Here is a 19,278-nt window from a genome sequence, read left to right on the forward strand (position 1 = left end):
TTGAACAGTGTTCGTGCCTCGCATCTCTCCTTCACGCGCTGCACTGTTTACCGCTTGTGACTGTCACAGGATTGCGCTCGATTGAGTTCGTCTCACCGACACATTTTTTGAGCAGCTGTAAAGAAACAAAGTCACCTACATCTTGGATGCCCTGGGGGTAAGCAGATAAACATAAAATTTTCATTTTTGGGTGAACTATCCCTTTAAATATGTGCACTATTTACATAGTCAAATCAAATTCAGCAAGTCTTGCCTATAGTCAACTGATAGTCGAATCATATATGTGTGTGTGTGTGTTTATTTCATTTCACACACTGCACACAGAAACAACATGCGACATGTGGTAAAAGGTATCTTTTCCATGTTAATCGGAGTTTTTGTCCTAACCAGCCATGACGGCGACGTGCAAAGTTTCTATTTTAGAAACAGTTTCTATTTCTGTGACATAGCGGCTGGAATAACACACAAACTATGACAATTATAATCAGATTATGATTCAGTTCAGGTTCAGATTATGTGCTTTATTCAGTGTTCAAAGTGCCTAATGTGAGTTTGAATATCATATTGCGTGAAATTTATAGCCATACTGAAAGCAGCAACAGATAGTTTACCTCAGATCTTGAATAAGATGGATAACTTTTGGTTAAAACAACAAGCTCAGTGTGAACCAACAAGTGTTTTCCATGACAATGGGATGCGGCTGTAATTCTGCTGTTCCATAAGCGCCACCTAGTGTCAGAGAGTGGATTTACAGAGAGTTACATTTACATTCAGCATCTGTACACATTTTTTCTGGCCAAAAAAGGACTGAATTTGCATGCCCTGCTGCAAATTTTGACCGGTTGGTGAAAAACATGCTTGTATTCTGCACATTTAAACAATTCGGATAAGGTATCTAGAATTATTTATGGAGCAGATAAAATACATATAATCATTTATTAATCAGTTATCATTTTGAATTAACTTTTTTTTCATGTTGAAATGGTTCAAATGTGAGGTTTACCATTTTATAAAACTTTTTCAAAGCTTTATTTGAACATTTCGTACATGTTATTAGACAAGCTGTTGTCATCAATCATATTGAATAAGTCAAAAACAGTGGGAATGTGGTCTATGAAAAGCTGGTTTTGTGCAGATGCCATCTGATGAAAATTCCTGTATTTTGCATATTGCATTATATATAACAGAACAACTAAATAGAGAGTGTTTTTTTTTCCTCAGTATCATTCAGTCTAAAAGTGGACTAAAAAATAAAACATGAAGTTTAATAAAATGTTATACAAGTAGGAAATGGCCAGTGATTGCAAGATGTTTGCAGGTGTTATTAGTGGTCTGATCACTTCATCTAAGCAGTGTTGTTTTGTTTATGCAGTGAGAAGTGCCGAGTTCCAGCATGGTGTGACCGCATCCTGTGGAGGGGAAAGAACATTAAACAGCTTCATTACCAGAGTCACATGACCCTGAAGACCAGTGACCACAAACCCGTCAGCTCTCTGCTGGATATCGGGGTGAGAACACCAGCCGTGATCATGCATCCTTCAGCCAGTCCTTATTCTCTGTCCTCTTACTGACATCTGCTGTTACTCTGCACAGATCAAGGTCGTGAACGAGGAGTCATATAAACGGATGTTCGAAGAGATTGTGAGGCACATTGACAGAATGGAGAATGATTGTATTCCTTCAGTGTCTCTGTCTCAAAGAGAGGTTAGCACTCTTCCATAATTCAGCCATTGACTTTTACATTTTACACTTATATTCAAAAGTTTGGGGTCAGTAAGTTTTGGAAAGACATTAATACTTTCTTCAGCAAGGATGCATTTAATTGTTCAAAAGTGGTAATAAAGACATTTTATAATGTTACAAAAGATTTCTATTTCAAATAAATGTGGTTCTTTTGAACTTTCTATTAATCAAAGAATCCTGAAAAAAAATCGATGACAGTTTCACAATGTTGTGCATATTCATTATCGTGATATATCGCATTACCTAATACCGGCACATGTTTAATTAGAATAATTTAACACTGAAGACTGGAATAATGATGCTGAAAATTCAGCTTTGATCACAGGAATAATTTACACAAATTACAATGTTTTAAAATAGAAAACGGTTATTTTAAATGGTAAGGATATTTGACATTAATACTGTTTTTACTGTATTTTTGATCAAATAAATGCTGCCTTGGTAAGCATCAGACACTTCAAAAACATAAAAAAATGTACTGACCCCAGACTTGTGAATAGTATTGTGAATATGTAATGCTCATTTAAATGGAAAATGAATGCCTTATATTTCCTTTTGGTTTCTTTCTGTAGTTCCTCTTCCAGGATGTGAAGTTCATGCAGCATCAGGCAAAGACTGTGACCGTTTATAATGATGGACAGGTGCCGTGTCAGTTTGAGTTCATTCCAAAGCTGGACGAGCCCACCTACTGCAAGCCCTGGCTAACGGCAAACCCTGCTAAAGGCTTCATGGCTCAAGGTCAGAGGGATTCACTGCTACACTTACATTCGCCACAGTGTTGGTGTTTATTCGATGTAGATGGAGTGACATCTAGTTAATAGTTCTAAAACAACCAGCTGTTAGTGTTTTATTGAGATTGACTGGCTGTTACATGCCCTCTTGTTAAAGCAACTCACAGCTAGCAGTATTTGCTGCAGTGACATGTCGTCAGTTGTATCACGTAACTCTGTGTCCTAACCAGGTGTGGCACAAGAAGTTGCAATAATTTTTCAGTCTTCACTGACAGCAAAATGCTGCTTGAAGCAACCAAGCCACAGTCATTCAGAACATACTTGATGTGTATTATACAGCTACGTGAAGCAGTTCTTCGTCATCAATACACAAAATGTGTACGAACTACACTGTGCTGTCAGTGTTCACAATTAAAACTTGAAGAGATAGTTCATCCATAAATGAAAATTCTGTCATCATTTACTCACCCCATTTTTTACTGTACAACCAAACAATTGACGTTAGCCATTGACTTCTATTGTATTTATTCATACTATCTAAGTCAAAGTCTGTTTGTGCTCAACAGAAGAAAGAAGCTCATTAAGGTTTAGAACAACTTGAGGGTGAGTAAATGATGACAGAATTAATTTGGAATTATTTGACAGCAGTCACAAAAATTTACTTTTCCATTAAGCTGTGATATTTGCCCTGGTAAATTAATTCCGAGGGGCAATTTCTTCTAACCTTATTAGATGTATGCATCATCTTTTATATCAAACTCTTACATTCAATCAATAATTAATTCAATGAGAGTAATAAGACACTATAAGGCTGTTTCCAGTCAAATGAAATCATTATCAACAAAATCTTTGTGCTTCAGAATTTGACATCTGCAACTGAAGTGGCATTTGGATGTATTTACACAGACTGTTTAATGCAGCTCAGAGATGGCATGAATGCATTTACACTGCAGTTACAGCTGCATAAATAATATTAAGGGATTGACATTCATTTAGCCAGTTTGATCAAACAACTGATAGAGTCAACATTGAATAATGCACTCAAATTATTCTTTAAAAAAATATGGATTAATTCAGTTACAAAACACAGCGTACAACGGTTCTAATGTGGCTTTTTTGGAACTGTTTTCATTGGCGAAATAAAGCAAAAACAGACAATATTGTGTTTGAAATATGGTTGCAAAGGGGTGGTAAATTTCTAAAACCTTACCAAAAAGTTTACGAAAGTTTCCAAAAATTATGGAAATTTACTGGAAGTTTCCCCCCTCTTTACAACTCTAGTCTGAAACTCACTTAATATCAGGGTTTGTACAAGGTGCTTAAAGTTTGTTTGGGTTTCATTTGGGAACACGTATAAAGTCTGACGTGCTTTGTGTTGTCACTGTTATCATTTACAAGCGTGGAGCGCATCTCCATCTCAGCAGCTCGGTCCACAAACTCTTCCTCTGCATATGCTGTGAGTTTGGGTTGCTTAAAGTTCATCTGGGAAAACCGTGTGTCAACACCGGAGAATACATCAACTAATTTCTAAATAGAGATTTGTTGTATATCGCGATTTCAAAATAAAAGTTTAAACCCTCGCTCTGAGTTTGAATGTGGCCAAATATTAAAACTAAATGGATTTAAAAGTCGTTGAATCACGCTGTGAAGTGAAGCATCGCCAGGCCATTGGCGCCCTCTGCAGGTATTTGTTATAATACATAATGTACTTAAGTTGGTTATGTTCATTTTTTGTGTATTACATTATGTAGGCCTATTTTAACAGTGTTGTTCAATAAAACCATGTAATTACTTGGTTTTGATACTTTATTTGAACCAATTATTATTGCCGCATCGTTAGTTTATATCAATAGTCATACTAAAGCCTGTTTTTCAGTTAGGTCTATTTGTATTACTAAAAAATATCAGATTACTCAATTGTCAAAATAATCAGTAGATTACTTGATTACCAAAATAATCAAAAGTTACAGCCCTAGATTAGTTAAAATATTTCAGAATACAACTGCATTGTTTTTATTTGTGATTTAAAAGACAAATATTTTGTCATTAAAAACTATTCTTAAAAATAGTATTAAAATATTGTCTCATTCTAGTGAATCAAAGTATCTGTATTTTGTCTCATATCGTGAGCTAAGTGTATTGTCACACCCCTAGTGTCGATAAGCGGTGATATAGCTTATAATTTTCAAGTGTATGATTCAGCTTTGATTCTTCAAGTCAATCATATATTCATGAAAAAAAAATCCGTTAGAATAAGGAAAGCGATAACTTTGCCATAATATCCTTTCAAATGTTAAAGTTGCCACAGTCATTGCATGCTTTTGTGTTGCACTTTATTTATACCATTTTGTTTTATCAGTTTATTAGAATTTGAAAGACAGCGATATTGTTTGATAAGTGAGATCTCTGATTTTAGTTCTTGAAAACCAAAAAAGTAGTGCTTGAAAAGTCCTTGGAAGTTTTGGAATTTAATTTTGCAGTTTCTGTACGAACCCTGTAATATTAACTTCTTGCTTATTAAACTGTTGCATAAAATCAGTATTATATTTGCAAGCATGCTGATATTTGGCGTGCTCTCAAGGCATGTTTTTATTTGTTTTTTAAAAGCAATTATCAGTTTTCATCACCCTGTTTTAATACGCATTATGAAGTATGGCTTCAGAAACGAGTGATGGAAAAGCCAGATTTCGAAGAAAAAAAAATTTGCAAAAAAGTTTTTACGCTCACTTGAGGTGGTTTTTGTCTTGTGCAAAAAAAGGTTAATGTGAATAATGGGAGATGGAAATGCATTTGCAGAATACATTCCTCCATGCGCATCAAAAAATTCATGTGACTTTGCGCGATGAGACGGTATAATCTGACTAACCAGCGGACTGATCTCATTGCACAGAGTCTAAAATTTTGTTATTGTCATTCTGAAATGACCGCATTCATTGTTTTGTCTGCTTGCTCTGAGGCACAAGTCATTTATTATAGCCTATATGAAAATTATTACATTCAGTGGCTTCTCCCACTTTTTCGTTGTGATATTTACTGTCAATTTATCAGGAAGTGGCGATTTTTTTTCTCTTTGACACATCGGATGGAAACGGTGCTTATTTGCAAATGTTTTAGCAGTCTCACAGCCGGCCTCGGCGTTCGCGTCCCTGATGTCGATGTGGTCTTTGCATAGGTGCCAGTGTGGACATCGACCTGGAGTTGTTTGTGAACCGCTCTACAGCCCCAGAGCTGAACTCAGGCCAGCAGCAGCTGGAGGACATCCTGGTTCTGCATCTGGAGAGGGGTAAAGATTACTTCATCTCCATCACAGGCAACTACCTGCCCAGCTGCTTCGGCTCGTCTCTCAGTACCCTGTGCCTGCTGAGAGAACCCATCCAGGACATGCCCCTGGACACCATCAGAGAGCTGGTGAGATCCTGCCATTACGGACTTTGTGATTTTTATAAGAGCACTGCCATTTGTGACAGATTCACAGACAGTTATATTTTTGAACCATGCTTATAGCTGTTTTAAAACCTTCCTACTGCCTAAATAGACAGCTACTTTCTGAGGCAGCATCCTAAAGTGACTGCACTCCTCACATGATGCACATGGGAGACTTTACTCACGACTGATTACAACATATCGTGACATTAGCATGTTGCTACTTCATTAAGCAGATATGACGTAAGACTCAAATATTTGTAAGAATAATTTTGAATTACATTTTTGTTGATATTTAGTAGTCCATTACCGTTTAAAAGTTTATGATCAGTTAAGATGTTTTTAAGTCTCTTCTACTCACCAAGGCTGCATTTATGCTGCATTTATTTGATCCAAAAAATACAGTAAGAACAGTAATATTGTGAAATATTAAGATAACTGTTTTCTATGTGAATATATTTTGAAATCTTATTTATTCCTGTGATCAAAGCTGAATTTTCTGGCGCCGATAGCCTTGTGGGCAGTGTGCCAACATATAGCGCCGTTGCGCTTCAGACGTCCCGAGTTCGAATACTGGCTCAAGGACCTTTCCCAATCCCATCCCCCCTTCTTCTCCCACTTCGCTTCAGCTCTACTGTCCTGTCGTAATAAAAAATAAAGACATTTTCAGCATCATTACTCCAGTCTTCAGTGTCACATGATCCTTCAGAAATCATTCGAATATGCTAGTCGTTCAACGGATCACAAATCTCACGGTTCAGATCAAATTACGGTTTTTGACCCACGGATCGGATTATTTTTCGGATCAGCAAGAAAAGAAAAATATTTAAATTTAACTTGCTTTCCATTTATTACTTAAAGCGAAGTACTTTGATACCACAGCAAATACTACTAGATTAACTAAGAAAGTTTAAACATGATTAAAGAGACAAGAGAACAGCCAGTCAAAATAAGAACAAATACACAAATTACAAGCATAGATAAATACAACAGAATATGTTACAAATAAAATAAGGTTGGTAGTATTCAAATACAGAAATGTAATAATTAGGGAAAATAACACTGCATAGTGTTCACTGTATAAATTAAATATAGATTTTTATCACAGCTGTTTTGTTGTTTGATGATCATTAATAACAGCAGCAGTATTTATAGGCCGCTGTCCCTTTAAGACCTGATGCACGGATCCGATATAATGATACACTTCACATCCGATTTCTTTCTCAGCTGTTTTCATTCACTTGAGACATAACTGACTGCGTTTACCTGAATGATTGTCGAGATGGGTATTTTGTCATAATTTTATGTGTATGTGTATGTGTCTGTTAAGAGGATTCAGAAGAGGATTCAGTTCGATGTTCGTGCGCAGTCTGAAACGTGTGTGCGCGCTTCGTGTGTGTGTGGCTGTGCACATAGAGAACAGCGCGCGAGTAACGAATCGAGTTCCCTTTCGCCTTTTCTCTCTGGAATTGTTTAAAATCCGCTTGCTTGTGTAAATACAAACAAATGATAAACTTATACTCTATTATGGTTAAATTTTGCAATTAATCCGCGGATCACATGCGTGCCGAACCGTGGGGCTTGGTCCGTACGGATCACGGATCAGCTACGATCCGTTTAACCACTAGAATATGCTGATTTGCTGCTCGTCAAATATTCCTTATTTTTGTGAAAACAGTGATACATTTTATTTTTCAGGATTCTTTGATAAATAGAAAGTTCAAAAGATCAGCATTTATTTAAAATAGAATTTCTTTACTGTCACTTTTGTTCAATTTAAATCATCTTTATTGAATAAAAGTATTAATTTCTTGAAAAAAAAAAAATCTTACTGACCCCGAACTGTTGAACGGTAGTGTACATAAAGCCAACATTTCGCACTACTCAAAATTTTGGTGAATGAATTGATTTTTCCCAGCAGTTGCTGTCATGCATTATGAGTTGTCTTCTCTGTGAAGGATACTTGTATTTAATAAATATTCTATATATCAAAACTTGGTTACAAGCTGTAATTATCTGATAATGATTAACCTGCCTCATAATTTTCATTTGTTACATCAGAGTATGAAGTCGAATAGCCAAGTGAGTAACCCAGAGACTGATAAACCTCAAGATATCCCCAAGGAAATATGGATGATGGTGGACCATCTCTTCCGTTATGCAAAAAAACAGGTCAGGATTGCCCTTTTCTCATGTATTATTGTGTTTTAAGCTTGCTTAAACTTTTCTCTTTCCCTGTCTTAAAACTGTGCTTTTGTAATTATGTGCTGCTAAAAGCTGTTTGTCTTTTTTATGGTGGAGCCGTTGAGCTGCTCTCTATAGCAACACCAGCACTAAAGCAGGAATCTGTGGAGGAAATTCACTACCCGTTGCCTTAGCAGTTGTTTCAGTAACCCGAAACAAGAAAATAAAGCTTCCCCAAACCATTCTTTGCTGTTCAGAGATTACACATGTGATTCATCAACTGATTGCAAAGGAAACTTTGAAGCACAATGCCTGGAGTTCATCCAAGAACTGTGAAAGCAGCCATAGTGAAATAGTTGACAATTTCTGTATTACAGGAAGAGCTATTTCAACAGCCCGGCCTACGCAGCGAGTTTGAGGAGATTCGGGATTGTTTGGACACGGGCAGCTTAGACACTCTCCGTATCCTTTCACATGGTCACTGTATGATTCATGTCTGTGGTGTGAACTGACTCAGAGTTTGCATTAACTAGAAGCTTTTTGCATTTCTGGATAACTCCAGAAATTAAAATACTTTCCTTTATTTTGCCCCGGCAAAAATAGACCAGGAGAAAGACTTGGTAAGTGAAGGTTTGGAAAAAAAAAAACAAGATATTCCAAGCGTAGCCTAATGGAATAATTTATGGCATATTGTATGGGTGGCCATGTTCTCTTTTTCACATTGCAGGACCAGAATAAAAATAAAAAACAAGAATATAACAGAAGACTAAAAGAGTTCTCGCTTTGTTTTTGTGATATCAAAAATGTAATAAAAAATAATAATGAAATCTAAAATATAAAAGCAGTTTTTAAACTTTTCAAATCAAATGTTTTTGTGACCAAATTATAAAAAAAAATAATACCCTCGGTTTTGCTAATGTATGTCATTTGCACGTCATTTTAGGTTGTTTTTATGTTTTTAACCTATTTTTATGTTATTGCCAATTTTTTGTTCAGGTCTTTATAGACCAATTGATAATGGCTCAAATTACATTAGATACGAACGAACATAAATTATTGCAAGTAATGTAAAAATGACACGTCATAGCTGGGTTTCTATCTGATTCACTTAACTGTAAAATGAATTATAATTTCTCAATAATAAAATCTATGTAGATAAACGGACTATATAAAATAATGTACATGGAAAGCATACAATGGCAGCCAGAAGTTTGGGATGATTAAGATTTTTCAATGTTTTTGAAAGAGGTCTCTTATGCTCACCGAGACTCAAATGTTTAGTAAAATTATCTTTGATTACATTTGTATTGATATTTAGCAGGATTGAATAAATTCCACTAGCATTCAAAAGTTTGGGGTCAAGTTTAAGTCCTTTTTTTCCCTCCTGGTGGAATGACCTGCCCAACTCAATCCGAGCAGCTGAGTCCTTAGCCATCTTCAAGAAACGACTAAAAACACATCTCTTCCATCTTTATTTGACCCTCTAACTCTACCACTTCTCTATTCTATGGAAGCCCGTTTCCGCCACTGAATAAAACAAAACAAAAAAAAGGTTATTGCGACTTTTTATCTCACAATTCTGACTTTTTTTCTCCGAATTGCGAGTTTATATCACGCAATTCTGACTTTTTTTTTTCTCAGAATTGCGAGTTTATATCTCGCAGTTCTGAGAAGAAAAGTCAGAATTGTGAGATAAAAAGTCGCAATTACCGTTTTTTATTTTTTATTCAGTGGCGGAAACAGACTTCCATACTATTCTAATTCTATTCTTAAAAAAAAAAAAAAAACTTGCCTCTTTTAGACTTGCACTCTATTCATTTATTAACTGCTTGTTTTTCTTTAAAAAAAAAAAACACTTGCTTCTCTAATCTTTTTATTCTTTTTTTATTCTATCTGTTTTCTTTTTATTTATTATACAATTAACAAAAAGCAAAAAAGGCCTCTAACACTAGCTTGCTCTATTCTTTTTTTATTCTATCCGTTTTCTTTTTATATATTATATAATAATAAAAAAACTTGCTACATGTGCTGCTTTAAGCTAACTGAGTCTTGTTATAGCACTTGCATATCATTGCTCTTTTGTTGATTTTGTTTGCTTCCATTGTTCTCATTTATAAGTCGCTGTGGATAAAAGCATCTGCTAAATGACTAAATGTAAATGTAAGTCTTGTCTACTCACCAAAGTTGCATTTATCTAATCAAAAATGCAGTAAGAACAGTAATATTGTGAAATATTACTACAATTTTAAATAACTGTTTTCTGCTTTAATATACAGTGTATATATATATATATATATATTTAAAATGTAATTTATTTCTGTGATCATCATGACTCCAGTCTTCAGTGTCGCATGATCCTTCAGAAATCATTCTAATATGCTAAAATCATTCTAATATGCAGATTTGATAAGCTTTATGTGTAGACCCATGTGTCTCTATTCTACTTGACTGTTGAGTGCCCTTGACCTGAAGCACCTTTAGCTGGCAGTAACCACTCTGTGGCTGAAGCCCTGCTCCTGTTCCTCGATGCCCTTCCTGAACCAGTGATTCCCTTCTCCTTCTACCCACAGTGCTTAGACTCCTGCTCAGACAGCAGCCAGTGTAGACAGGTTTGTGTCTTCAGTATGCCTCTTTCAGTGTAGTGTCCATTTCTGCTAGTGCTGTGTTTGTATGTTCTGTCACGGTCAAATAAATAAATGAATAACACGTTTCCTTTCTCTTTCTGTCCACAGATCATTTCTGTGCTACCTCAGTGCCATAAAAACGTTTTTAACTATTTGACGGCCTTTCTTCAAGAGCTCTTGAAGCACTCTGCACACAACCGGCTGGATGTCAATATTTTAGGTAGGTTGACAATGCACTTTCACTACTTGTTTTTGTGTATTTTTGTCTGCAGATTTGGAGAGCACAGGCCAGTTTCAATGGAAAGCAGAACTCAAAAGTTTATTCTACACAAGACACGTTCAGTACTTCTGTATCATCCTACTGCTAAAATGTAGTGGTCGACCGATATATCGCCATGGCCGATATATCGGCCGATATTTGGCATTTTTAAAATAGGTGGGACTTTTGTTTTGACGGCGCTGAGAACGGCAGCCGCAGCGCCTGAGCGCACACCGCTCACATTCTCCCTCTGGTTGGCTGTTGTCGATAACAGTTCTGTCTAAATACGTATAGAAGTCTATCTAATAATGAGATAGAACGTTTAAACAAAGGAATTAAAATGTATACAAAAAGTCTTATAACGATTGCTTTTATATTATTAGTAATAGAAAGGCAAACATTATAATACTTTCTTGTTTGCCGTCAGCATTTAGCAAATACGCATTTATATCATTTAAACAAATCTTTGAATGTCTAATAAACATCTAATTTCAAAAACCTTGCAAACTTAGTCGGATCCAGTTGTGAGATCTTGTGAAGTGTGCATTTGTATCCTGCATGATCGCGTGTTCTCTGCGTGCATCGGCTGTCAAAAAACCAATATCGGTCGACCACTACTAAAATGTTTTTATTAAAAACAGATTAGTTGCATAATCAAGAAGTCTAGTCATGCACTTGGTTTAGAAATGAAAGAAAGTCTAAAGTTTTGGTTTCTGTTTCCATGTTGTTTACAGTCATGGAAAACCTGGAAACATCAGGGAGTTTGATGTGGAAGTGACTTTGGCAGTTTGACTGACTCGTTTGTCCTTTGTTTACAGCCCCGATCTTTGCTGGCCTTTTGTTCAGGTCCCCCACAAAGCAAGATCTCACAGAGAAAAGAAAGGTGAAGGAGTTTTTCCAGCATTTCTTGGTCCAGATGCCCTCTGACAGAGACATTCACGATAAATTACCTGAATAATGTACTGCATCGTGTTGCCTTTATTATTTCACATGCCTAGTTTTTCCAGGTATCAGCAGAATTATGTCGATAAACTTTGTAGTTGCCATTTAATTGAAAGCATTTTAAACCGATATTGAAGCTTTTTTTGTTTTATTGCGAAACAAATGGGAGTTTTTAGTTGAAAAATAATGGTTAATTAAATATATTTGTATTTTGATGTTTGTAAATAAAGAAACAGTTGTTCTTTTATATTAAATCTCAACAATTACAACAGTCTCAGTGTTAGCCTTTTTCTTTTGTTTTCTTCAAAATAATTGCTCATTATTTAGATGCAAAATAAACTAAAGAATTTAATACAACTTTTGTAGTATTATATAGTATAATAGCCACTATATATTTGTCTTTTTATTTTCATGCTCATTTTCAAGATTTCTTACCATTTTAAAGATAATTTACACAGAGAAAATGTAAATATGTTGGTAAAAGGTTTATTCCTCAAAACCATTACAAGTATTTCAAAATTTTCGTTCATTACTCCAATATTGAGCATTTGTTTTGCTCAACATACATCATTTGTAATAAAAAAATAAAAAAAATGCAAAAGAAAATGCTAGAAGCGTCATCTCAGACTTGGTTGTTAGTCACTATTTAAATAAATACGGTCACACTTTACAATTGGGTCCAATTAGTTGAACTGTCACCGTCCCACCTGTGGGACGCTTGGCACTCTTTTGTTTTTGTCCTTTTTCTCTTATCAAATTCTTTAGTAATCATCATAAATCATATATCATTTGAAAGCTTAGAAGCCCAAGATTCATCCTGTGGAAACCATTTTGAAATCGGACATTGCGTTACCATGGAAATGGTACTTTAAAATCTTTTGGTGGTCTCCTCCCCCTTAGTGGGCGGTGTTAAGTGTCATATTACAAAATGCATTACGCTCTTTTACAATCAAAACTTTTTATAATCTTGACAAAAAACATCATTGGAAAGGTCTGAGTCTCAGGATTCCATATTTGGTGGTTATTTTGAGATAGAATAATATTGACAGAGAAATCTAGACATTTGTGACAGAAAAATGCATAAAAATATTGAATGGAGTTTTGATAGCACCTGGTGGTTGTTTGTGGTATAACTCCCTAAATAAAATCTCAGGAACCTCCATTTTTTTCATATCAACTTCAAATTTGGAACATAACTTATTTAGACATAAGGCTTTAATTTTATACCAATTTTAGAATAAAACCTGTTATGTAAAATATGTATTATATATCAAATAAAATTAATTTAGTGCATTTTCTTTACAGTAAATTTAAACTAGCATATCATTTTGATACTTTAATTCTTTTTAAAAATTCCACTTTTGCGATAATCTGCTGATTTTCTTCTTTAAAAAGAGACCAACCTTATGTGTTCATAAATTACAACAATTTAAGTTTGGATAGTGCACCTGCATGCCTATTTTAAAAAATGGGGGGTGACAGTTAAGGGGTTTTAATTAACAATGAGCAATACATTTGTTACCATATTTATTCATCTTTGTTCATGTTAGTTGCTCACTGTTAGTTCATGTTAGCTCAGGTTCATTAAATATTAAAACAATTTTTGATTTTAATAATGAATTAGTAAATGTTGGAATTAACATCAGCAAAAATCAATAAATGCTTTCGAAGTATTTTTCGTTGTTAGTTTATTTTTACTAATGTAGTTAATTAATGCGAGTTTGTTAAAACTAATGTGCTAAAATGACAATAAAGTTGACCTTGATAAAAATGGTAGATATGTTTGGTGCATGTTTACTCCTAGTAGGTTTTTGAGGTAAGATGCGATGAATCTGTCAGTGATGTGATGCTGATATGAAGTGAAGGGCTCTGAGTAACAGTGAACTGAACTGATCTGAGTAACAGTGAAGTGTTATACCCCCTTGGCTGTTCCGCATGCCAATGGTAGATCTCCAGTTGCATTTTAAAATAAATGAAAAGGAAAGGTGTATGCCTAAAGAAATAGTAGTGGATCACTATTTGAAACAAAACTATTTTAATAGTATTCAAATATATACGGATGGGTCAAAAAATCCAGATTCTGGGTATACAGCAGCAGCCATATATATTCCCTATTTTAAATATAGCACAGTTAAAAGGTTATCTAACGATGTATCTGTATTCACAACAGAAATGATGGCAATTCTAATGGCTTTGCAGTGGGTCGAAGAAATCAATCCTATAAGTGTAGTAGTTTGTTCAGATTCATATTCAGTATTAAACAGTTTAAATAGTGGGAAATCAGCATCTAGACAGGATATACTTTATGAAATTTTACAGAATTCCTTAAGCTGGTTTGCCAACCGCCATTAAACACAAAAGAAGAAGAACAGTGAAGTGAACTGATCTGGAGTCTGTGCTGCTGTTCATGATGGTGCCGCTGGGGAGGAATGAAGACAGGACCCGATACACAACATTACAGAGGCCTCTAGCGTCTTTATAGCACTGGTAAATACAAGAAATGATTTTAATCTGCTTTATTCGGGGGTGTAAACGCGTGTCGGTGTCGTTCAGATGTTTTAATGGCTTGTCTCGGTTTCATTAGATTTTCTGTTCAATGCTAACGGGGTAAATCTGTTAGCATACATCCACCCTAACGTTACATGCTTTAACTATCACATATTTAGCGTGTTCAGAATATTTTACATTTTAACCGGTTAAAACGTCAAATTAACTGCGCTTGTGTCTGACGACACCGGTTAATGTGATCTAAAAACTAGTGTTAATGGCGTGCTAATGAAGCTAACGCCTGTCATTGATGTGAATGGAGACTCTGCTAGCACATTAGCCTGTCGCTGAATTCGTAATAAAATACGACCGCTTTTAGTGATTCTATGAAATATGGGTTGCTTAATTATTTCAGTCCTTTTGTCTTCGGGATATTATTAATGTTGACCGGACAGAAGCAGATGAACTAATGACTGGAGCTTCGAAACACAGGTGAGCTAACAGTTAGCAGTACTGACATGCCAGTTTGTTTTTATAAAAAATATTTCCAGTTTAAGCGGAATATGACACGTTTATGACTGCACGACATTAAAGACTGCATGTTTTTAATGTCTCTAATGTCTCCGCGGCTTTCTGTGTGTGTGTTCAAATTGATAAATGTGAATGTTTTGACTTGTGATTGTCATCAATGGCAAAGTGAACATGGAAACTTCTAGAAAGTGTCCAGAATGACAGAAGCCTTACCTGCTTTAAGGCTCATTGTGTAATATTATTATTATTAGGGTTGTTTTGTTGTCACAGTATGTTCATCACTTTGAGACATAATGTCCTCTTTGTAACTGTGTAGTAGTATGAGAAAGGCATTCATAGTGTACACTGTCTGCCTTTACATGCCGCCTCAGTCAGCTGTCTTCCTAGACAGCGTTTTTGGGCAAAATAATAACCTAGAGAGCTTCCCCTCTATAGCATTTCGAGCATCATGAGATGGTAAGCTCCCTTCCTAGACAGCATTTATGGTTATTATAACCTAGTACAGCGTCTTCCTAGATAACATCATAATCTTAAACATTTTATTGACATTTTCAGGCATCAAAGGTGTCGACTAGGAACATAATGATGTCCAAAGTGCTGTCTAGCTAGTCAGCTTGCTAGGTTTTGCGACACAGCCGGTGTGTCTGGGTTATTTTTGTTTTAGGTTGACCATAGTGTGTGTGTAAACCCCTCTCTCCCGGGTCCTCACCGCCACACCTCGTTCTTGTTCCGAGTGGGTCTCGAACCCGGGTCTTCTTTGTTATAGTTTAATGCCAACAGTGGTTTCGGTTTGCAAAGGCACCTTTACCCTGATTGTTTTGTAGTTACTCTAACACCGGCCAAAAATAGTTTCCCTGCATTGTCCTAGTTTCTCGTGACAGTACGAGACATGGTGCTGTTTTCCCAACACATTACGTGTTTGTTATTTATATTAGAATACCTCTTATTACAACAATACTGTAAAACGGATATGTTGATATGTACTTTTCATTGTAATTATACTGATTTATGTAAATGTACCTAAACTTACAATTTAGCATTTTTAAAACATTTTTATTGATAATGCGCACATTACACTGTAATAGACTTTGACTTATTTCCTTATTGTTCCTCATTTAATCATTATAATAACCTGCGGTTGTTATAACGATTCAGTGAGGAATGGTGTTATTTTAGTATTAATTATATACTATCATAGCATTTATTAATTTTGATATAACTATATATTTTCAGTTTTACAATGTAGTAGCTTTTTTCACTTTTTATAGTTCTATTTCATTTTAATTTATTTTTATAAAATTTTTAGTTTTACTAATTTTAGTACTTGCATAACATAACTCATTTAAGTTAGTTGCCAAGGCAAAGTTTTTCATCTGATGTTTATATAATTTTATTTTAACTTTAGTTCATTTACCATAAATAATTTTTAATATATTTTTAAGTTTTTCATCTGATATTTATCTTATTTTAGTTCAGCTCTTTTACTTACTGAAAACATTTTAAAGTTTTTTTTATCTGATATTTATCTTATTTTAGTTTAGCTTTATATTTGTTGTTGTTTTCATTTGTTTTTCATCTGATATTTGTATCTTATTTCAACTTTATTTAATTTACTGAAAAAACATTTTTTTATTTCATCTTTAATTTAATTACCCAAAAAAAAAAAAACAATTTAGTCTATGATTGAGGCCTAAATCCTGTTTTCCATTTGATTACTTGGCGTTGTGTTCTATGAATATTGTTTTAAACCTCTTTGAACGTATTCCAGCCGCAACAAAAGCAAGCACGTGGACACGAACCCAGGACTGAGCTCGTCCATCAGGATCATGGGAGAGAATGGCCCTCTCACGGAGACAGCCATGTTCTTTGAGGACGAGGAAGAGGATGTGGACAAACTGGGCCGAGAGGAGGAAGATGAGGACAAGATGGCCAACTATGACAAAGATGACTGCATAATCTCGGGACCATCGTCCTCCTCGGGAAGGGTCTACGATCGCACCACCGTGCTCATCGAGCAAGACCCTATCCGCCTGGACGAGGAGGGCGAGGAGGACGGCATGACCTTCCTGCCGGAGGGAGAGTGCGAGGGGGACGAGGGCTCTCTGGCCTTCATGGGTGACCCAGATGGCATGTCGCAGGGATACATACACCACACCATCTCTCCGGACCAGATACAGTTCATCATTAACCCGGGGTCCACCCCTATGCCGCGAAACATCGAGGGCGCAACGCTGACGCTACACTCCGAGTGCCCCGAGACCAAGCAGAGAGAGGTGAGCAGAGCATTGCTTTCAGTGACGACCCTCATTGTTTTGTTTGTGTTAAATCTGGTTGTAAGGCCCGTTGTGTGTCCGTCAGTCAGATCTGCTTGTTCAGTGAAAGCAAATCAGATAAGCTGGGATAGGGGATGGGTGTGTTTCCCCACAGGATCTGTGTTTCCACATGATTTCACATCAGAGCTCTGGACCCAGCCGTCCTCTGCTCTTATGGCTGGTTGCTGCTCCAGTAAACTTCCTCTGTCTGCGAGTCTGGCTAAATCACAAGAGACCATTGGCCCTAACCTAGTGTTGGGGGTAACTCATTACAAGTAACGCGAGTTACGTAATCAGATTACTTTTTTCAAGTAACTAGTAAAGTAACACATTACTTTTTAATTTACAAGAGAATATCTGAGTTACTTTTTCAAATAAGTAACGCAAGTTACTTTTTTTTTTTTCAATTTATTGATTGACAGCTCTCCTGTCCCCATGTTGAGAGAAATCAGAAGATGTTACTGTAGTTCTAAAATAAATATGAATATGCATTAATTCATCTCACTCACAACAAAAAACACAGATTCAGTATTCCTCAAAATGAATAAAAATAATGCAACTCAGAATATGACGCAAACCTGCAATAATTAAATGTTAAACAACACAAATATTCTTTATGTATTTAATCCCATTCTATTAACCAATGTCTTTGCTTCTGACCTTCGATGATCCAGTTCAACCGTACTAATAAGCAAAAATCACTCTAGACAAACATTTGCGTGTCTTTTTTTATTGCTGATGTGTGTTGAAATTTCTTCTTCTGCATTCTACTGTACGGACTAGGGATGTCAGTTTTCGATCATTTCCATGATCGATCGTCGTTTAAATTAACGATCAATTAATCGATTAATCGTTAACCTTAATGCTGCAAAATGCATCTATGCAGCCCGGCATGACAAGATGTGCAAAAGTTACTCAAAAAAAAAAACGCTTTCTCACCCGATTTAAAGGGGATTTAGTCTGAATAAAATGCTAGTAGCAGGATTGTAAACTGAATAGATGTGATTATGATCATTTGATAAACTGAAGAGAGCTCGTTTGAGATCATTTTACTTTGTTGACTGTTTCCTATCCCGACATGGAGACCGCTGAACGCGCCTCTTTAAATGGTTTCGTGGTGGTCGTTGTTGTGTTTTAAAACACAATTGCAATGTTTTCAACTGACATTATGGCATTTAAAATAAAAATATCCCAAACATAACTGTGGCGCGTGTGGGCTGTGCAGTGCAGTCAGTGAACCGCTTCCATCGACGCTGCTGCAGCAAAACACACTGTTGATCACATGAAACATTATTATGTGAGTATTATGACCAGTACTTAATTTGATCCTGCTGGATCCTGTTCCGGAAAATGTCAGATTTTAAATTTTTGCGTTCTGGTAGGCCTATTTGTTTTTAAAAATCCGGCATTTACAGTGCATTAGATCGTGACAGTGCGTGCGTGCATACGAGACGGAGTGAGCGCGGGTTTGGCTAGATGTGTTTGGAGGTTATTACTCATGTCTCATTCAGCACAAATCCAAATGTTTCCATATTCGCAATGTATTTGAATGTTAAACTATTATTTATAATGTAAACTAGGCTTGTACTTTACACGCATTCGCATATAGACGGAAAAGATCATCCTCTTCACGTGAGCAAAAACGTCCTTGGCATAACAGCAGAGTGGACCGGTATATTACTGTCTATTTAAACTGACCAGCGTAACTTTTTTTGTGTAAAATTTTATTTTGATAATGAACAGACTGCGATGTAAGTTTGAATTGCTAGAATATGTGGGGTGTGTGCGCGTGAGGTGCCGGTGCGATCGAACAGTTGAAGCATAAAAAAACTTGTTTATGGAGCGCCGCGCCACACTTCTGTTTTAAATCTGTTAGCTTAATTATTTAAGCCAGATATATTTCGCTTTTTTTTTTCTTTTTTATATGAAAACAAATTGTTATTTTTATTTAGGCCTACTGCTTACATAGGCTATACATTTTCCTTAAAGCATCCCATTTTGTCCCAGGGCTTGAAAACCTGTGCCCTAGGCTAGTTAGGTCC

General features: G+C 35.9%; 2 protein-coding genes across 4 annotated transcripts in view; both read left to right on the forward strand.

Moving 5' to 3' along the window:
- The window catches only part of LOC107703913 (type II inositol 1,4,5-trisphosphate 5-phosphatase-like), a 38,496-nt gene extending 26,327 nt beyond the window's left edge, over positions 1-12,169 (forward strand). Inside the window, exons 14-22 of the mRNA XM_016506716.1 lie at positions 1,373-1,508; positions 1,594-1,704; positions 2,316-2,481; positions 5,647-5,882; positions 7,959-8,069; positions 8,459-8,543; positions 10,563-10,690; positions 10,814-10,925; positions 11,783-12,169. Coding sequence (XP_016362202.1) covers positions 1,373-1,508; positions 1,594-1,704; positions 2,316-2,481; positions 5,647-5,882; positions 7,959-8,069; positions 8,459-8,543; positions 10,563-10,690; positions 10,814-10,925; positions 11,783-11,922 — 1,225 coding nt within the window. The 3' untranslated portion in view covers positions 11,923-12,169. The remainder of the gene's footprint in view (positions 1-1,372; positions 1,509-1,593; positions 1,705-2,315; positions 2,482-5,646; positions 5,883-7,958; positions 8,070-8,458; positions 8,544-10,562; positions 10,691-10,813; positions 10,926-11,782) is intronic.
- Positions 12,170-14,291: 2,122 nt separating this feature from the next.
- Positions 14,292-19,278, forward strand: part of LOC107703914 (metal regulatory transcription factor 1-like) — a 38,055-nt gene continuing 33,068 nt past the window's right edge. Inside the window, exons 1-3 of one of the 3 annotated variants that reach the window (XM_016506717.1) lie at positions 14,292-14,393; positions 14,809-14,885; positions 16,693-17,197. In XM_016506717.1, coding sequence (XP_016362203.1) covers positions 14,863-14,885; positions 16,693-17,197 — 528 coding nt within the window. In that variant the 5' untranslated portion in view covers positions 14,292-14,393; positions 14,809-14,862. The remainder of the gene's footprint in view (positions 14,394-14,808; positions 14,886-16,692; positions 17,198-19,278) is intronic. The other 2 variants (XM_016506718.1, XM_016506719.1) reach the window with 2 other exon arrangements.

The sequence above is a fragment of the Sinocyclocheilus anshuiensis genome, unplaced genomic scaffold (genome assembly GCF_001515605.1).
Source record: "Sinocyclocheilus anshuiensis isolate Anshui unplaced genomic scaffold, SAMN03320099.WGS_v1.1 scaffold991, whole genome shotgun sequence".
Lineage (NCBI taxonomy): Eukaryota > Metazoa > Chordata > Actinopteri > Cypriniformes > Cyprinidae > Sinocyclocheilus > Sinocyclocheilus anshuiensis.